The sequence below is a fragment of the Schistocerca cancellata genome, chromosome 8, assembly GCF_023864275.1.
Source record: "Schistocerca cancellata isolate TAMUIC-IGC-003103 chromosome 8, iqSchCanc2.1, whole genome shotgun sequence".
Lineage (NCBI taxonomy): Eukaryota > Metazoa > Arthropoda > Insecta > Orthoptera > Acrididae > Schistocerca > Schistocerca cancellata.
This window is the reverse complement of record NC_064633.1, coordinates 416419197-416436931: the sequence shown is the minus strand read 5'-3', so window position 1 is coordinate 416436931 and position 17735 is coordinate 416419197. Positions and strand designations below refer to the sequence as shown.

The 17735-nt window shown below is 40.2% G+C and overlaps 1 protein-coding gene across 1 annotated transcript in view; it reads left to right on the top strand.

The window, feature by feature from the left end:
• Positions 1-17735, top strand: part of LOC126095603 (uncharacterized) — a 167277-nt gene that overhangs the window by 36873 nt on the left and 112669 nt on the right. The window contains exons 3-4 of the mRNA XM_049910373.1: positions 4840-4907; positions 5501-5711. Coding sequence (XP_049766330.1) covers positions 4840-4907; positions 5501-5711 — 279 coding nt within the window. The remainder of the gene's footprint in view (positions 1-4839; positions 4908-5500; positions 5712-17735) is intronic.

The following is a 17735-nucleotide window of genomic DNA, read 5'->3' as shown; positions in this document are numbered from 1 at the left end:
AGAATTTATACTCTGGACAAGTGTTTTGTAAAATTTGATTGTAGAAATAACTGTTTTGTTGCAGTCAGATTTAAGCCTCTCCAGGGAGGAGGACTCCAGCCATCACCTACAATCTCAGCACTTACACTATGCCAGTAGCTCTGTTCCATAGTGGGGCAACAATAACTGCCATTTCAAGACATTTCAGTGGTGCATGACATGCCCTGTGCATGGTGTCAACCACAACAAGACCTGCCTTATCTTGTACAAAAGCAGGCCATCTAGACAGGCTGGCCATTTTGACGCAGCCAGACTGTGAATTGGCATCTGCTGTGTGCTTGCTGCTGCCACGAGGCTGCCAATGTTCTTCCTGCTGCAGTCATTACCAGATGGGGTGAAGAATGAATTGACACCTTTCTACTCACTGAGCTTTGGGGTGCCTGCCAGTGGCTGAAACTCACCTCGGCTGGGAAGGACACAGCTGTTCTAGCAGTTGTGTAACAACATAAAGCCACTGTATTTGATGCAGTGCTTCTGAGATAAGCTGACCATGCAAAGCCTTGACACAGCCAGCTATTCAACACCACTTGACACCACTGTGGCCTACGATATTGATGCCTGGCCATGGCTGTGGAACACAGATGCTGTGGATCGACTCTGGTCGTACCACCTGATGAGGGCACTAACTGCAACTGCTGCAACTTGTTGGAGTAATAAACAGTTTACATGCAAGCATTCTGTCTTGTGACACCCATCTTTACCACTGGCCAACTTCTGTAACTCTTGCGAATGCATCAAACCAGCAATGCCCAGGTTGGAGAGTCATTGCCATCCTGAGCACTATAAGAACAGCTCCTCCACTCTCCATAGCAGTCATTGCTCCCTCAAACTGCTATGTCTTGGCCCCCAACATGGTCCATGTGAGCGTCCATCTTACTGGACTGCTACATCTGGAATATTCAGTGTTTGTATAAGTACTGGCATTCTGGAATATTTGATGTTTGTGTAAATAGCTGCAAACTCCATCCAAGAGCTCAGTCCTTTTCTGGCTGTACATTGGTGCTAATCATAGACATGCTTTCAGTGCTAAGTGTTTTGTTTCATCAATGACCCTGCTTTACGATTTGTGCCTGAAGGTGGTTATGATATGACAGTGCAATAGAATATTACCGTTATCACAGCAAACTTGTAAAATTGACTCATTCCATAACCTGAGATATATTCCCAGCATAGATGACCAGAACATGAAATAAATTATTAGTTGCCACCAGTAAATCCTTTAACCTTCTTTACTTTATTAGTTACATATTAATGAACTGAGCTGTTGGTTTGAATGTATCAGTAATGAAAAATTTCATTAAGAAATAAATATACTGAGAGTCAATAGTTAGTACACATAATTCCTTAAATGGGTTTCTGCAAGAGGTTCTTGAATGTAACTCACAAATAATTTGTGTTATACATATTGCGACTCAAAAAAACTTTAGCTTAACTTGACAGTATAGAGCAAATGCTTTTTTTTAATTTTTTATTATTTTTGCATCACCTGTGCCTGGAAATCTTCACATTACAATTGTTTGTTGAACCATTTCATCAGCTCTGTTGCATTTTTCTCCAAACTGATTTTATCATCAAGGTGTAATCCCAAAAATTTGACTGTCAACTTCTTTTCACTGCTTGTCATCATATTTCACACATATGATATGTGGAAAGTTCTGAACTCCGTAATGTATTTCTTTTGAAGTTGAATAACAAAGAATTGTGGTAAAAACCATTTATTAATGTCAATGAAAATTTCATTAATAGCTCTTTCTAGAACTACATACAGTTTGGAGAAGAATGCAACAGAGCTGATGAAATGCTTCAACAAACTTTTGTGAAGTAAAGGTTGCCAAACGAAGGCAATGCAAAAATAAAAAAGAAAGCATTCACTCTATAATGTAAAGTTCAGCTAAAGTTTTTCGGGGTGCAATATGCTATTTGTCATAGTGTTTGAAACCTCTAGAAACAAAACAAACTTAGTATCTGCTAATGTGACTGTTGAAAGGTCATTGATATACCCAAGAAAAGAAAGGACTCTTAAGACGGAACCTTGCAGGACACAACACCGCAGCATGCAATCAGTTATGATTCAAATAATAGCTGAACACTTAATTCTTTTGTATGGACACTTGTTGTTTTCTGTCAAGTAGTGGAAAAACCAGAACGGAATAATGACAGTATTATGGAAAGGGTAGATGTTGAGTCACAGACAGGTGCAACAAAAATATTGCTAAGAAAGTAAGCTTTTGACCGAAAGGCTTTCTTCTGTATATTAAACACACACAAATTCATACATGCACGACACGCACACACACACACACACACACACACACACGTAACCATTGTATCTGGCTGCCAAGGCCAGACTGTCAGACAGATATGACTTGAACTGTTTTAAAGGGTTCCCTGTTGCACAATAATGTTTTAATTTACTTAGAAGGGTGTTGTGATTTACACCGTTAAATATGTTTGACAGATCACAGAATATACCAGTAATTTATTAAATAAATTAAGTACATTCTGACTATATTCATAAATAGCCTCCTCAGTAACAGTACCATTTAGAAATTCAAACTATGGGTTTGACAGTATGTTATTTATAGTCAGTTGTTTAAGGATCCACTCATATATTAAACAGTCTAAAATTTGTGAGAACAATAATGAAAGTGAAGATAGTCAGTTTTGATACAGTGCCTCAACTACAGCGTGTTTAAACCAATCAGAAAGTGTTGCACTAGTAAATAACTGGTTACCCAAATAACTGGAGATTTTATTAAAATCAGTAAGCTACTTTTATTAACTTTGTGATATCATGATTATTGTAAAATAAATTTTTGATTTTAAAGATTTTTTTGATAGCTGTTACATTTTCTGATGTAATGAGGAACATATTTGCATTCCTGGAATTATTTGTAATGGGCTGGGCTTCAGTATTCCAGGGCAGCATTTACTGAGTCTGAACCATCTTATTAATTACCTATTTTAAGTGCTTGTTAAAGAGCGAGCTTATCTGTACAACACATATGTTGCCCATGTGTCAACTATTCTTTAACTCATCTGCTCCTCTACAACTGTAGATTTACAAGTTTCCTTATTCACTATAAATCATATTGTTGACTGATGTGGCAATCACCACCTCATAATGCATTTCCTCTGATGTCTGGATTACTTTCTTCAATGGTCGTATCTTTGTCTTTTAATGAACTCCTACTCTATTTCTGGTTTCAAATTGCCTGCATATATTTCATACTACATATTCACATTTTCACTTCTTGTCTATGTACAACCATTCAAGTAATCACAGTGAAACAGAATGGAAGAAAAATTGCATTTGTATTTCTCAGTTTCTGTTGTCTTGTTTCTAGTGAGCTCATTTGATCCTTAGCTTTGGTGCTTGGTGTTGCTTTGGTACCAGAAAAGAAGAGAATCAAAGTGTTTGACATTTGCTGCTGTAGAAGGACACTGAAAATTAAGTCGACTTACAAGATAAGAAATCAAGCAGTTCTCCTCATAATTGGCAATGAAAGAAATATCTGTAAAACACTGACAAGAGGAACAGACAGAATGGTAGGGCATTTGTTAAGCTATTGTGGTATTAGAGGAAGCTATAGAAGGAATAAACTGGAAGCTGTAGAGGGTATAAACTGTAGGGGAAGACAGAGATTGGAGTATATCCAACAAAGAATTGAGGATGTTGAGTGTAACTGCTACTTTTAGATGAAAAGATTGGCACAGGAGAGGAAATCATTTAGTTGCTGCAAGAAAGATGATAAATTAAGTGCTGGTTAACAATTTCTTTCTGTGACTCATTGTTGGTACACAATTGAACTTCACCTTTGGTTAAACGTTATTTTATAATTACTCCTACTGTGAACTTAAGCAACTGTGTTTAATGTTTGACTCTCTTTTCCTCTCCATTTATCCTGTTGTACAGGGTCCATTGTTCTTATGACTTCACAAATTTATTTCAGTTTAATTTTATGACAGATGCCCTTCCTCTCACCATCATCATCAGTTAACCTAAGGGAAGAAGTTGTGCATGCCATCTGTTTGGGAATCGTGTTAGTTGTTTTCTGTGTGTTATTGTATTTTAACTGTTTGTGTATTGTTAATGGGGAACAACTCAGCATTTCCATAAATGAATGTGGCAAACCACCTAAAAATCATGCTCAGGTTGGCCAGTGTACCCATCCAGTGGTTGTTAATGTGCCACACACATTCAGTCTGGGTCTGGCTCACATCCATGTATCGAAAAATAGTGTGGTGCATGAACTGTATGAGCAGGTCTGTGTTAGTTCTGGATGATCTGCATGATAGTAATGCCGGAACTTTGTAGTTCTTATTGTCTGATTACTGGCCTCTAGTATGAGGGTAGGCTCATACACATCTGCAGATAGCAGACATTTGATAGCTGTGAATGTGTGTGCATGTGAGAGCGTGCACATGTGTGTGTGTGTGTGTGTGTGTGCGTGTGTGCAAGAAGCAAGAGGGGTTTGTTCAGTGGCAGTACTACAGGCCTATCAGTTTCATTTCACACCACTGTTCAATTGAGCACTTTTACCCCCCTCCCCCCCCCCCCCCCCCCCCAAGTTGTCATGTAAACTTTTTACAAGATAAAGATCACTGATCTATTTGAAATTTCTAAGTAGCTTTAAGTTATCCAAGTATCGTAGAAGAAAGTACTGTTTTATGGAAGGTTTTGTGTTTTCTTGAATAATAAAAGGAGTGATTTAAAACTAGAGGGGACACTACATCACTTTTTAATTCTGTCAAAGATTTCTGAATATGTGTTTTTATTTCCACAATTTCTTTGTTCAGGTCATCGTTGCCCATAGTCCAGTCAAATGAAGATTGGCAGAAAAGTAATGACTACTCAACAGCTACAGGTAAGCTACTTTAGGCAACAGAATGATAAACATTACGACTCACTGTATATTTGACACACTAAGCTTCAGGAGCAGTAGTCATGAGCATAAACAAGACTAATTTTCACAATGAGCAGTAGCTGGGGTGAAGGATTGTGTAAGATGGAAAGGGGGAGAAGAACAGGGAGTCATGGAGAGGAGGGGAAGGGGGAGAGGTGAATGAAAGGAACATGGCAGCTAGGTGAGGGAGTGGCAGCAGTTGAATGGGATAAGAATTGAGAATTGCTGTGCTTGTCTCAATGTAGGCAGTGGAAGAAGAGGTGTGAACAGGGGACAGGTGGCATCAGTGGGGAAGAAAAAGAGGAGTAACAGTGATTGCTATGTGATCTCTAAGGAATGATTTTGTCCGAAAACTAAGCTATTGGTTCAGCCTTACTTACGTTATGTACCTATCTTCCTCGCAATGTCACAATTATACTGTAACTGGTTATTGTCACTCCTTCAATTCCACCCAGGACTTTCCAATTCTATATTAGTGGTAAGTTACTTCACCACTTCTATATTATATTATTGAAGTTTATACAGCTTTGATTATTAAACATTTCTTTTCTTAGGTATGGAAAATAATGATAGACCAGAAATAGATTTTCAGTATTATGATTCGTATTTCTATGGGTTTTATGACGCCATGAGAAGGATAAACCCAACAATGTATGCAATGCTTTATGCAAAATGGTGTGCATCACATCATTTACCTGTTAATGAGGCTTACAGGAGTCAAATTCCACATAATATAACAGCTAGAGAATCTTCACATTTGGCGAGGTATGCCTTATCTCATCGTATATATTTTATTTGAATTATTGTTTTGCTGAAATATTTTTCCAGCTTGCGATTCTCAAGTATCTTGTGCATTTCCATTTATTATTAAGGATTCATTTGTCATAGCTGTCCAGTAAATCATATAATTGTAAGATGCTACCCAAAATATATTGAGAATTTTATTGCACAAATAAAAAAACTATATTTATATCTTAATGCCCTCCACCACCTCCAAAGTAGTCACCTTGGGTATGTATGCAACTATAACAGCATTGTTCCCTTTTTTGGAAGCATTCCTGGAAAGTCGTAGGGAGGGTGTTCACGACCCAATGCAATTCCACTTGAACATCATAAGTCTAGTCAAAACATCACCATTTGAATTCAATTTTTATCTTCAGGAGCATGTAGAAATCACAGGGGCTATGTCTGGGGAGTAGGGAGTGTGAGGGTCCGTTGCTATGTTGTCTTTTGTGTAGAATTTCTTCACAACAAGAGAGGTGTGCGTGGGTACATTTTCATTGTGCACCAACCGATCTTTCTTTTACTCACAACTCTGCTGTTTGTGCCAAGCATTTTCTCTTAGTTGCCCCAAACATTTGCAGTAAAATTGCCTGTTGACAATCTGATGAGGTAGAACAAACTCCTTATGCACTGTTGTTGTTGTTCTTGTTGTTGTGGTCTTCAGTCCAGAGACTGGTTTGATGCAGCTCTCCATGCTACTCTATCCTGTGCAAGGTTCTTCATCTCCCAGTACCTACTGCAACCTACATCCTTCTGAATCTGTTTAGTGTATTCATCTCTTGGTCTCCCTCTACAATTTTTACCCTCCACGCTGCCCTCCAGTACTAAATTGGTGATCCCTTGATGCCTCAGAACATGTCCTACCAACCGATCCCTTCTTCTAGTCAAGTTATGCCACAAACTCCTCTTCTCCCCAATTCTATTCAATACCTCCTCATTAGTTATGTGATCTACCCATCTAAACTTCAGCATTCTTCTGTAGCACCACATTTCGAAAGTTTCTATTCTCTTCTTGTCTAAGCTATTTATCGTCGACGTTACACTTCTATACATTGCTACACTCCATACAAATACTTATACTTCCTGATACTTAAATCTATACTTGATGTTAACAAATGTCTCTTCTTCAGAAACGCTTTCCTTGCCATTGCCAGTCTACTTTTTATATCCATTCCCTGAAATTCGAAGGGGGGAAAATAAAAAAAAAAGATTGAAACTGACTTCATGTAGCTGTGAACATGTTGAGCTTTTTTCAGCCTTGGAGAAGATGGCATTTTCCATTGTGATGATTGCTGCTTGGTTTCAGGGTCATAAGAGTATACCCAACAATCATCACCTGTTATGACCCTCGAACTCTTTGTTGCAGCTCAGTGCACATTTGAATCCTGAAGTTTTGTTGCCTGATTCTGAGAAGGCAAGGGACAAGCTTTTTTGCAGTTCATCAGTGAGAATTCATTAATATGTACTCTATGACAGCCAAAATTTGTTAAAAACCTCATGAATTGCCTGCCTTCGATCTTTGAAAATCACATCATGCACTTTCATGATCATTTCCATTGTTGTACTGGTTGACAGTTGACCAGAATGTTTGCCATCTTCCACAGATTCTAATCCTTCCTTGAAGTACTTGAACCACTCAAATGTTCATACTTGACTTAGTGCACTCTCACTAGATGTCTCTGTCAGTGTGTGGTGAGTTTCAACTACAGTTTTCTTTAACTTAAAACGGAATTTGATGCAAATCCATTGCTCCTTCACTCTATCCATTTCACAATTCACAGAACAACTGATACACATCCTGGCATGCACAGCTACAACTCACAAATGCATGCCCCAAAGATGACACATCGTGCTGTAGTGGCTAAGATGTGTACCTTGTGACATCTAGCAACAAAATGTAGTACTGCTACTGGTTTGACCAGTACAATGAACTGCTCAGATATTTTGGGTAGCACCTTGTATGTTTGAAAATATAGTAAATGTGAGAGACATTGACTTTAGTCCACTTTCGGGCAGTATCGATGAAACACTAAGACTAGAAAAATTGTTGCCACAGTGCTAAATTCAAATACAAACAGTATATATGAAGCTGTTTGTTTCATTAATTCACTTCGACAGTAATAACATTTTCAAAAATCCCTTATTTGAAGAAATTCATGCTTTATAAAAAATTATTCTTATATTAAAAATGTAAGATGCTGTTACCCATGCAAATGGATTTTCTGAATTGCTTACTTCTGCTCTTATTGTTCCACATGTTACTCCTGTTTTCCTTTAATTTTGTTTCTGTTTTATTTGCATCAGTCCATCCCTATCGCTCCTCTGATTTCCTTTGTATCTCTACCTTGTTATTTACTCAACATTTCTACTGAACTTGCTTTTCAGCCAAACCCAACTCTTTCTCCTGGCTCTTTTATTTGTTTCTTTTGGCCTTATATCAGTACTACAAATCTTTTCAATTTGCTGTTACATGTTTCTGCCTCTCCTTCTTCGAACTTTGTTTGTAATGTGCAGTTAGTAAATCCTTTGGTTGAAGCTGTCAAATTAAAACAATGGCTGTTTACAGTTTTCTGCTTGTGGAAATTTTGCTGTTGAGCAGGAATTCCAGAACAGTCTGTCTAAAGAGTGGAGGAGGTAGATGCCAAGAACATTTTCCAGTTGTAAGGCAGTTTTGTTTCCTCAGATAACACCATACATGAAGGGGTTGGAAACAGAACCCAAAAAGTTTCCAAATTTTACAATTTGGTATGTCAGAGTCTTTGAGATGAAACATTTCACCGGGCTTCTAAAACAGCCTGTATGAAACTTACCTCCTGCCTATCTTAACATATGATCTGGAAGCAGTAATAGTTACTGGGCCAAATAAGAACTGAATCCTGGCAACAGATATGAAGGTCCTCTGTTGCTACTACAGAAAACAAAAATAGATAGAATAAGGATTGAGTATATCTACAAACAGCAAGAATTAGGAAGAAGCCTGCAGGAATCCTTAACTGAAGCTATTGCTGTGGCATGAGCAGATGAACAATATGGCTCACCACAGTATCTCATTGGGTTACTTTGACTAAGATGTCTCAGGAAGAGACGAGGAGTGAGACCTCCAAATTGGAGGTGGCCACCGGCGTCAGATAAATGTGCAACAGCTGTGGAATGACAAGATAAGTTGTAGGAGGCTTATCTACAATCTCACTTTGCTTACCAGAGTGACAAATGATGATGATGGTGAAAATTAAGATGAATGTGGAAATATGAAAATGTATATGAAAAACATTTGTTCTGCTTTGAAGTTCTTAGATGTTTGGCAGAAAATACGAATAACAGAAGCCTGAAACCATAAAACTGAGTGTGGTTAAGGTAACTTACTCATGTCCAGGAAACACAAACTTCAAATTCAAATCTAACCATCCTGGTATAGGTTTCAGTTAAGGCCTGCTCTAGTATTAGCATCTGGTAGCTTTTTGTCCCAGCAGAGCCAACTTGTCTCAGCTTTTTAAAATTTTCTTTTGAATGATAGAAACTGTGGGCAGTGTTTCTCAAAAGAATGCTTACCTCCGTTATCTAGTCTGCATTTTCTTATAACATGTTAACAGCTGTTACAAAAATTAGCATTCCTCATTTAACCTTGCAGTAATTGCACCATGTTTTATCAGTCCGCATGGTGGTAAATATAGATTTATAAGTAAAAATCAACAAAGTCATTGATTATATACAGTTTACTGTGTTGAATTTTAATGGGCTAAGTACATACCTTTAATAAAGCTATAAATTCTGTTCAGTTCCACTGAAATTGTCATTTTCCGAATATGATACAATATTTTTCATGTGGACGCGAAAAAGATGTATAATAATATTGTAAACAGGATGAAAGGCACACTTTGGTTGCAACAGTTCTTCAGTCACAGTCTTTCAGTTTTAAACATTCTGAACAAATAACTCTTGCATGTTCCAAACAGAGATATTTTCTACATTTCCAGCAGCTGTATCTGGAAGGTCTGTTCTTTCTCCTGTCACAGTGCACACATCCTCTCTGTTTGTTAGGGGTTCAGTGGGCCATGCTTTCACTTCAGTTTGCAAAATTTCACATATCCTTGAAGGAATATTAGATGGTATGTTACTCATAGCATCTCGGACTCCACATGTTCTGTAACAAGCTCATAAGACAACTGGCAGAGAAAATATCTTCACAGAGTGCAGCTGTCTGGGTTTTCAGCAGCATGAATAGCTAAAGAATTGTAACGAATAAACTATGACCATAGACCATTAACGAGTGGGTCTTACGCAGTTGTAAACAGCACAAAACTTGTCACACATGTCTACGCCTCCTTTCGTCTTGTTATACATGACTATCAAGGTTTTTTTTTTTTTTTTTTTTTTTTTTTTTTTTTTTTTTTTTTTTTTTTTCCCCCCCTCCTCCAACCAACTAAAGACTGGTAAACCAGTTATCTACTATTCTACTATGATATTCCTGCCAGTTCCTTTGATGGAGGTGCACAGTCTCTTAATCAAAGCAGCCGGAGTATTATGTACTTACTGTTGCCCTCTGGTTATGTTCCAACATACGCTTCAGTATCAACAGTATAATACATCCTGGTGTCACAAAGAGCAAATATTTTTATTCTGTGTTTGTTTGGTTTGCTGGGTATATACTGTCTAAACTGACAATTGCCTGAAACTCACTGTAACTTCTTACTGATTGTGAGGTATCTGCAGGAAGTAAATGCTGTTTTGCATATCTGGATAAACAAATCAAAAATGTTTCTTACCGGAGCTAACTTGTCATATTTTGGTGTATATGAAAGGTGATCATCATGCCCTGAATTGATGGATGTCCTACTCAATATTCTTTCTACTCCTCCTAAAGTGGTGTTCCATCACCTACTCAACATCTGCAGCATCCTAGTCCATCCCTATGTCACTCCCAACCCCAGCCCATTGCCCCAAGGTTCATATCCCTTGGAAGACCCAGATGCCAGATCTGCCCAATTCACCTACCCAGCACATCCTAATCCAGTCCTCTCACAGGTTCGTGCAATCCCATCAAGGGCTGGGCCACCTGTGAAAGCAGCCATATAATTTACCAGGTCTGCTGCAATCAAAAAACAACTTTTTTATTGGTATGACTACCAACCACCTCACAATTAATAAAATGTTCTGGGCTATTATGCTGTGCTTGAATGGATTTCACATTAAAACAAAACATTTCATCCTCATTTTCAGAGGGCATTTTCAAGGAGGATCATATTTTCTTCAATTGTCCAATTTACACCTTGGCTTACTACTGACTATAGCAAAATTCCACTTCTTCATGCTTCCACGGTGTTGTGTGACATCAGATGTTTTCAATCCACTAGTGCAATTGGTCATTGCAGTGAACAGGAGAGCAGTGGAGAAAGATGGGCGGGTGCATTGGCAGAGGGTGGCAAACAAGGCAGAGGGTGGCAAACAAAGAGTGTAGCAGAGAGGACAGAGGGGGTGGAAACTGTTGAGTGGAAGATGTGAGGACAGTATGTTACCGTAGGTTGAGGCCGGGATAATTACAGGAACAGAGAATGTGTTTTAAGTGTAACTCCCATCTGTGCAGTTCAGAAAAGCTGGTGGTGTAGAGGAATATCCAGATGGATCACATAGTGAAGAAGCTACTGAAAGGACTTTATATTCATCTGTATGTTGTGCCACAGGATGGTCTACTCTGCTCATGGCCACAGTTTGGCAGTGGACAACTGGATGTTAGTTGTAAAATGTACACTTCCGCAGGGACATATCACAAATAACAAAATTTTCTGGGCCTTTATGCCATGACTGAATGGATTCCACCTTAAAATAATATGTTTTAGCCCCATCAGCAGAGGAGATTTTTCATGGGGGATCATAGTTTCTCTCAATGTCCAATTCACACCTTGGCTCATTACTGACTATAGCAAAATTCCACTTCTGTGTGCTTCCACACAGTCACGTGATGTCACAGGTTTTCAATATGCAAGTGCAATTGGCCATTGTCGACTGCCATATCACTGTTGCTATCACACCCTGGTGGGAGACTGGTACACATCTTCTTCAACACCAGGATCCAGATATCATTCAGTTTCACACCCTCCTCCTTCCTAGTGAAATTCTTGGTGTGTTTTACAATCTCTATAGCCTTTCAGTATAGCCTTTGATGGTATCCACTTGTGACTGTCAGTACTTGAGTACTATCAAACTGAATGCAATGGTCTCCTGGTTGCAGAGCATGTTCTGTAACAGCTGATCCGTCAATCTCCCCATTTCTCCAATTGCCCTTGTGCTGTTCTAGCTGGTTTTTGACTCTTCTTTTTGTGACACCCACATACAAATCCCCACTCCAGTGGTTGGCTAGCAACCTTGGATGATTTTAGGTGATCTTATATCTTCTGGGTGGTTTGTGGATTACTGTGATATTCTGCTCTTTAAAGATTTTTCCTATGTGGTCAGTAATGTCCATAGTGAAAGGTGGGAAAACTTACAATTTCACCAGCACTTGAGCATATGATTTCTACACAGTGCACAGTGGTCTTAACACCCTTTTCACTGCAGCTAACGAATAACCATTCTTGAGCAATGTATTGGTGAGATGTAATTCTGCATCAAGCAGCTCTGGTTCACAAATTTTCCTTGCTCTATCTGCTAATGTTTTTATGATGCCTGACTTTTGTTGTGAATGGTGGTTCAAGTCCTGGTGTAGGTAACAGTCTGTGTGTGTTGGTCTTTGGTAAACCATTTGGTCAAGCTATCATCTTCTTTCTTGAGAACTAGCATATCAAGAAAATTGTATCTTCCGTTTGCCTCCTACTCCATGTTAAACTGAATCTTCAGGTTGATCCCGTTGAGATTTTGGTGAAAACAACCCAGTTCCTCCTTGATATGCCACTACAAAACAAACATACCATCCACATTTTGGAACCAAATACTGAGTTTCTTGTTCACAGTTTCCAATGCCTGCCTGCTCTTTGAATTTTTCCGTAAAGGCCTTAAGGCGCTTCCCATAGTGACACCATTCATCTGTTCATAGAACTCACTGCTCCGTTTGAAATATGTGGTTGTGAGGCAAAATTTAAAGAGTTCTGCATCATTGCGAGGAAAAATTCCCATTCAACTGTTGCAGCACTTCATTGGGCAGAATCGTGGTGAATAGTGATACCATGTCAAACTAATTAATGTGTACTCTGGCTGTACCACTATTCCATTTAATATACCAATAAAATGTGCTTTTTTGATGATATACAAATCCAATTGGCCACCATATGGTCATAAGAATGTTGTCAAGAACTTGTCAGTCGAATAGGTGGGTGAACCAAAAGCACACATTATGGGCTATCGAGGAACATGTATTTTGTGCACCTTCAGCAATCCATAAAGTCTGAGTGGTAGTGCAATTGAATTGAACAGACTTTTCTGAATGCTTTGTTTGATAGAGGACTTCTTTATCAAATGTGTAGCTGTTTTAAGAACTTTGTCAGTAGGGTCTGTAGTCAGTTTCCTATAATTTTTGTGGATCTAATAAGTCATTAATCTTGCTATCATAGTCGGTCACATTCAAAATAGCCATTCCATTTCCATTGTCAGTGGGGAGAATGATAACACTATCATCCTCACTCAGACATGTTTGCCATTCCTCTCAGCCACAGTTAAATTACTTTTTGGAGGCTTTGTGTGAGACTATCTATATGGATTTCTTCAACTGTAACTGTGTTCACACTACATACGCCTGCTTCTACACTGGCTGTTATTTCATCTGTGGGCACAACTTGCAGGGTAATGGCAAAATTTCAGCCTTTGGCAAGTTTAGATCTCTCATCGTCAGGCAAAAATGTCCTGATAAATTGATAACTGCACAGGAAACGTCCAAGTGGCCGATCGTCTGATTAGGTTGCAAATTATCAAATTTCTTCTTTGGTCTATTAGATGTTGTCAACATAAAATTCCTAAAACTATTGTGTAATTGTCTGTCAATTCTAATCCAGACACCACTACACAATTTATTGCTGACAGTAATTGGGAGAGACATTAAATTACAGTCTGTGCTTGCCAGGTCCTGGTGGATCTGTTGAATCTGCTCTCGTAGTAAAGCCTCTTCCATCCACTTGAAAATCTGCGACACCATGTCCAAGGTGCATAGTTGCTTAATCCCCAAAAACTTTGGAATAACACTGACCACTCTGCAACAAGACAGGAATGTGAGGGAACACAAATACTGCACCCTCTTTTTTTTGGGTACCTTCTGTGGGTTACAAATTTCTTGACATCTCCTCCCTGTAGAGCCATCTAATTGTAGAACGTAAACTTTCAGTGGTAGAAATGTCACAATTAATAAAATATTCCAGGCTGTTAATCCATCATCAAATGGATTTCACTTTAAAACCCAACATTTCATCCCCATCTGCGAACACTTGACCATGGCGTAATAGCCTGAAACATTTTATTAATTGTATTATAAGAAGGAAAGTTGCTACTTACCATATAGCGGAGATACTGTGATGATGAGATGATGCTGTGTGGTTTCAGTTGCCTGAGGCGGCAGTCATTTGTGTGAGTTGCATTGCATGAGAGAGAGAGATAGAGAGAGAGAGAGAGAGAGAGAGAGAGAGAGAGAGAGAGAGTGTGTGTGTGTCTGTCTGTCTGTGTGTCTATTGTTGACAAAGGCCTTAAAGGCCAAAAGCTATAATTGTGAGAGTCTTTTTGTTGTGCCTATCGCGACTCCACATCTCTGCTATATGGCAAGTAGCAACTTTCCTTCTCATAATTTTGTTGCATTCCATCCTGGATTTTCCATTGTTTGATTTTATCAATTGTGACATTTCCAGGTGTGAAAGCTTACATTTTACAATTAGACGCCTCTACAGGGAGGAGATGTCAAGAAATTTGTGATGCATGAAAAGTCTCCAGAAGAAGAAAGTGTAGTTTTTGTGTTTCCTCACATTCCTGTCTTGTTGCAGAGTGGTCAAGTGTTATTCCAAAGTTTTTGTGGATTAAGGGACTATGCAGCCCAGCCAAGGCACAGTGGATTTTCAAATGGATGGAAGAGGTGTTACTACAAGAGCAGATTCAACAGACCCACTGGGACCTGGGAAGCACAGACTGTAAGTTAATGTTTCTCCATATTACTATCAGCAATAAATTGCGTAGTGGTGACTGGTTAGAATTAACAGACTATTGCATGATACTATTAGCAAGTATATGCCGACAGCATCTGATAGATAGAAGAAGAAATTTGATAATTTGCAACCTAATCAGACAATCCCTTGTTTAAACACTTCCCTCATGGCTATCAATCTATCCAAACTTTCATTATATGATGATGACAGATCTATGCTTGTCAAAGATGGAAATTTTGTCATTAGCCCATAAGTTGTGCCCACCTAAGAAATAATAGCCAGTGTAGAAGCAGGCATTCATAGTGTGGACATGGTTACAGCTGAAGAAATCCTTATAGAAGCTGTAGGAGTATTGCATTGTGCAAAGCCTCCAAACAGTAATATAACTGTGGGTGAGAGGAATGCCATAAAATGCCTGAATGAGGACAGTAGTGTTACCATTCCCCCATCTGACAAGGGAAATGCTACATTCGTTTTGAATGTGACCAACTATGATAGTAAGATTAATGATTTACTAGATCTACAAACATAAAGGAAACTGAGTAAAAACCCCACTGACAAAGTTCTTAGAACTGTTTTGCAGTTGATAAAGAAGTAATTTACCAAACAGAGCATTCAGAGAACTCTGTTCACTGCAGTTGCACTACCACCAAGACTTTATGGATTATTGAAGGTGCGCAAAGAACATGTTCCTCTTTAAGGCCCATACTGAGTGCTGTTGGTTCGTCCTCCTCTTTGATTGAAAAGTTCTTGATAACAGTATAACAACCATATGTGGACTGATCAGATTCATATATTAAGAATTTAGCATATTTTATCAATAAATTAAACAACATAATGATACAGCCAGAGGATATTTCAATTAGTTTTGATGTGGTATCTGCGGTAGCCACCAGAAAGATCGCAGGAGGCGCACATCGGCACGGCGCGTCGCGGACAGTAGCTGCCACAAGTAAAGTCCCGTCCACCAGAGGGCACGTGAGAATTCGGCCGCACCCTCTGCCAGCAGAACAACAACAACTGAGGCAGCACGGGCCGTGCCCAGTCAGTTTTACATTGGGCATGCCTAGCAGACAGTTCCCGGTCTACACTATGTGCAGTGCGACGGACAACGCGAATCGTGTTAATACACAATTGGCGACAAGGATGGGATCGTTCTTTCAAGTGTTGCATCGTTGTTCCAGTTTCGCAGCTTATCCACGGCATGGAGGATTTAGTGTGGGTTTTGGTTGAGCAGCAGAAGGAGCTCATGGCAACCATGACACAAGCACTTCCGGCGTTGCTCACCACGCAGTCAGCTCCAGCGCCGTTCCCTCCTCCCTTTCTCCCGTATGACGCGTCGGCGGAGGATTGGGACGCATATGAACATTGCCTTCGGCAGCATTTCCAGGCATTTCATGTCGCCGATGCGGAGGTATGTCGTGCTCTTTTCTTGTCTTGGATATCTCCCTCGCTGTATCAAGTTTTGCAGCAGTTACCGCCGTTGCAGGATCCCTCGTCCTTGTCTTTTGACGCATTGTGTTCATTGCTGTCTTCATATTATCGCTGCCGATCGCATGTTGTGGCGGCTAGGGTTGAGTTCTATCAATGCAAGAAACAGCCCCATCAGTCTTACCGGCCGTGGGCCGCTACCCTGCACGGTCTTAGTCACAAGTGTCATTTTGTCACGGAGCAGTCGCGATAGTCGTATGCACACGTTATGGTGCAAGACGTCATTGTTCGTTCAGCCGTTGATAGGGAGGTCTGGCAATGGGCCCTGCAGTTGGAAGACCCTTCCCTTGAGGAAGTCCTGTCCATTGCTCAATCGTATGAAGTCTCTCATGCCGCAGGTCAACAGTTGGAGGCGTGGTGCGATGTCGCGGCAGTTCAGGGTGGCGCGGCTGCGTCCCCTACGTCCGGGGTGGATGACGTGCGAGTGGTACAATCCGGCTGTTACGGCTGCTCCCGCATGGCACATAAACAGAGTTTCGGCCGCCAGCCCCTGTTACCGTCCTGTGCGTTCTGCTATATACGTCATGATCGGTCAGAGTGCCCCCAGCGTTGGGCTGTTTGTCACAAATGTAATAAAAAAGGACACATTGCTAAAGTTTGCCGCTCAGCCTCAAAAGAAACGAAGGAAGCAGGTACAGAGGACATGGACGTTGACATTCAGGAAGTTTCATCGGGCCAGGCTCCCGACGCATCGGCCCACAAACTCTTTATCGAGGTGTTTGTTCGGTCGCACCGACTACAACTGCAAGTAGATACGGACGCAGCAGTTTCCTTGTTGAATGCACAAACTTCCTCCGACCTTGGGTTGCCCCCGTTTGTGCCAGTTTACTGGCGTCTCCGCGGTTATGGTAAACAGTTCATTCCCCTACTGGGTCAATTCACTACCGATGTTACTTACAAATCAGTCACTCGGCCTCTTACTTTTATTGTTGTCAGTGATGTGAGCTCCACTAACCTTTTTGGATTGGATGCCTTTCAAGCTTTCGGTATTTCTATCACAGACACCAGACAGTTGGTCTCCAAAGACATTCCCTATCAATCGTTAGAATCTTTGATCTCTGACTTTAAGGATATCTTTGAGGAGGGCCTGGGGCGTGTTTCAGACTTCACTTAACGTTGATGGCATCGGCTCGCCCGCGTTTTCTACGCGCGAGGCAGATCCCCTTGGCTCTCCGCCCTCTCCGCCATCAGGTAAAAGCAGAGCTAGACCAGCTGACAGCCCTCAGGGTCGTTCTTCCCATTTCTTGTAGTGAGTGGGCTTCGCCCCTCATTATTGTCAGGAAAACCTTGGGAAAATTACGTCTTTGTGGCGATTTCAAGGCCACCATTAATTCCCAATTGGTGGTGAACACCTATCCCTTGCCTCGTTCTGATGAATTGTTCTCCGACGTGGCAGGAGACCAAT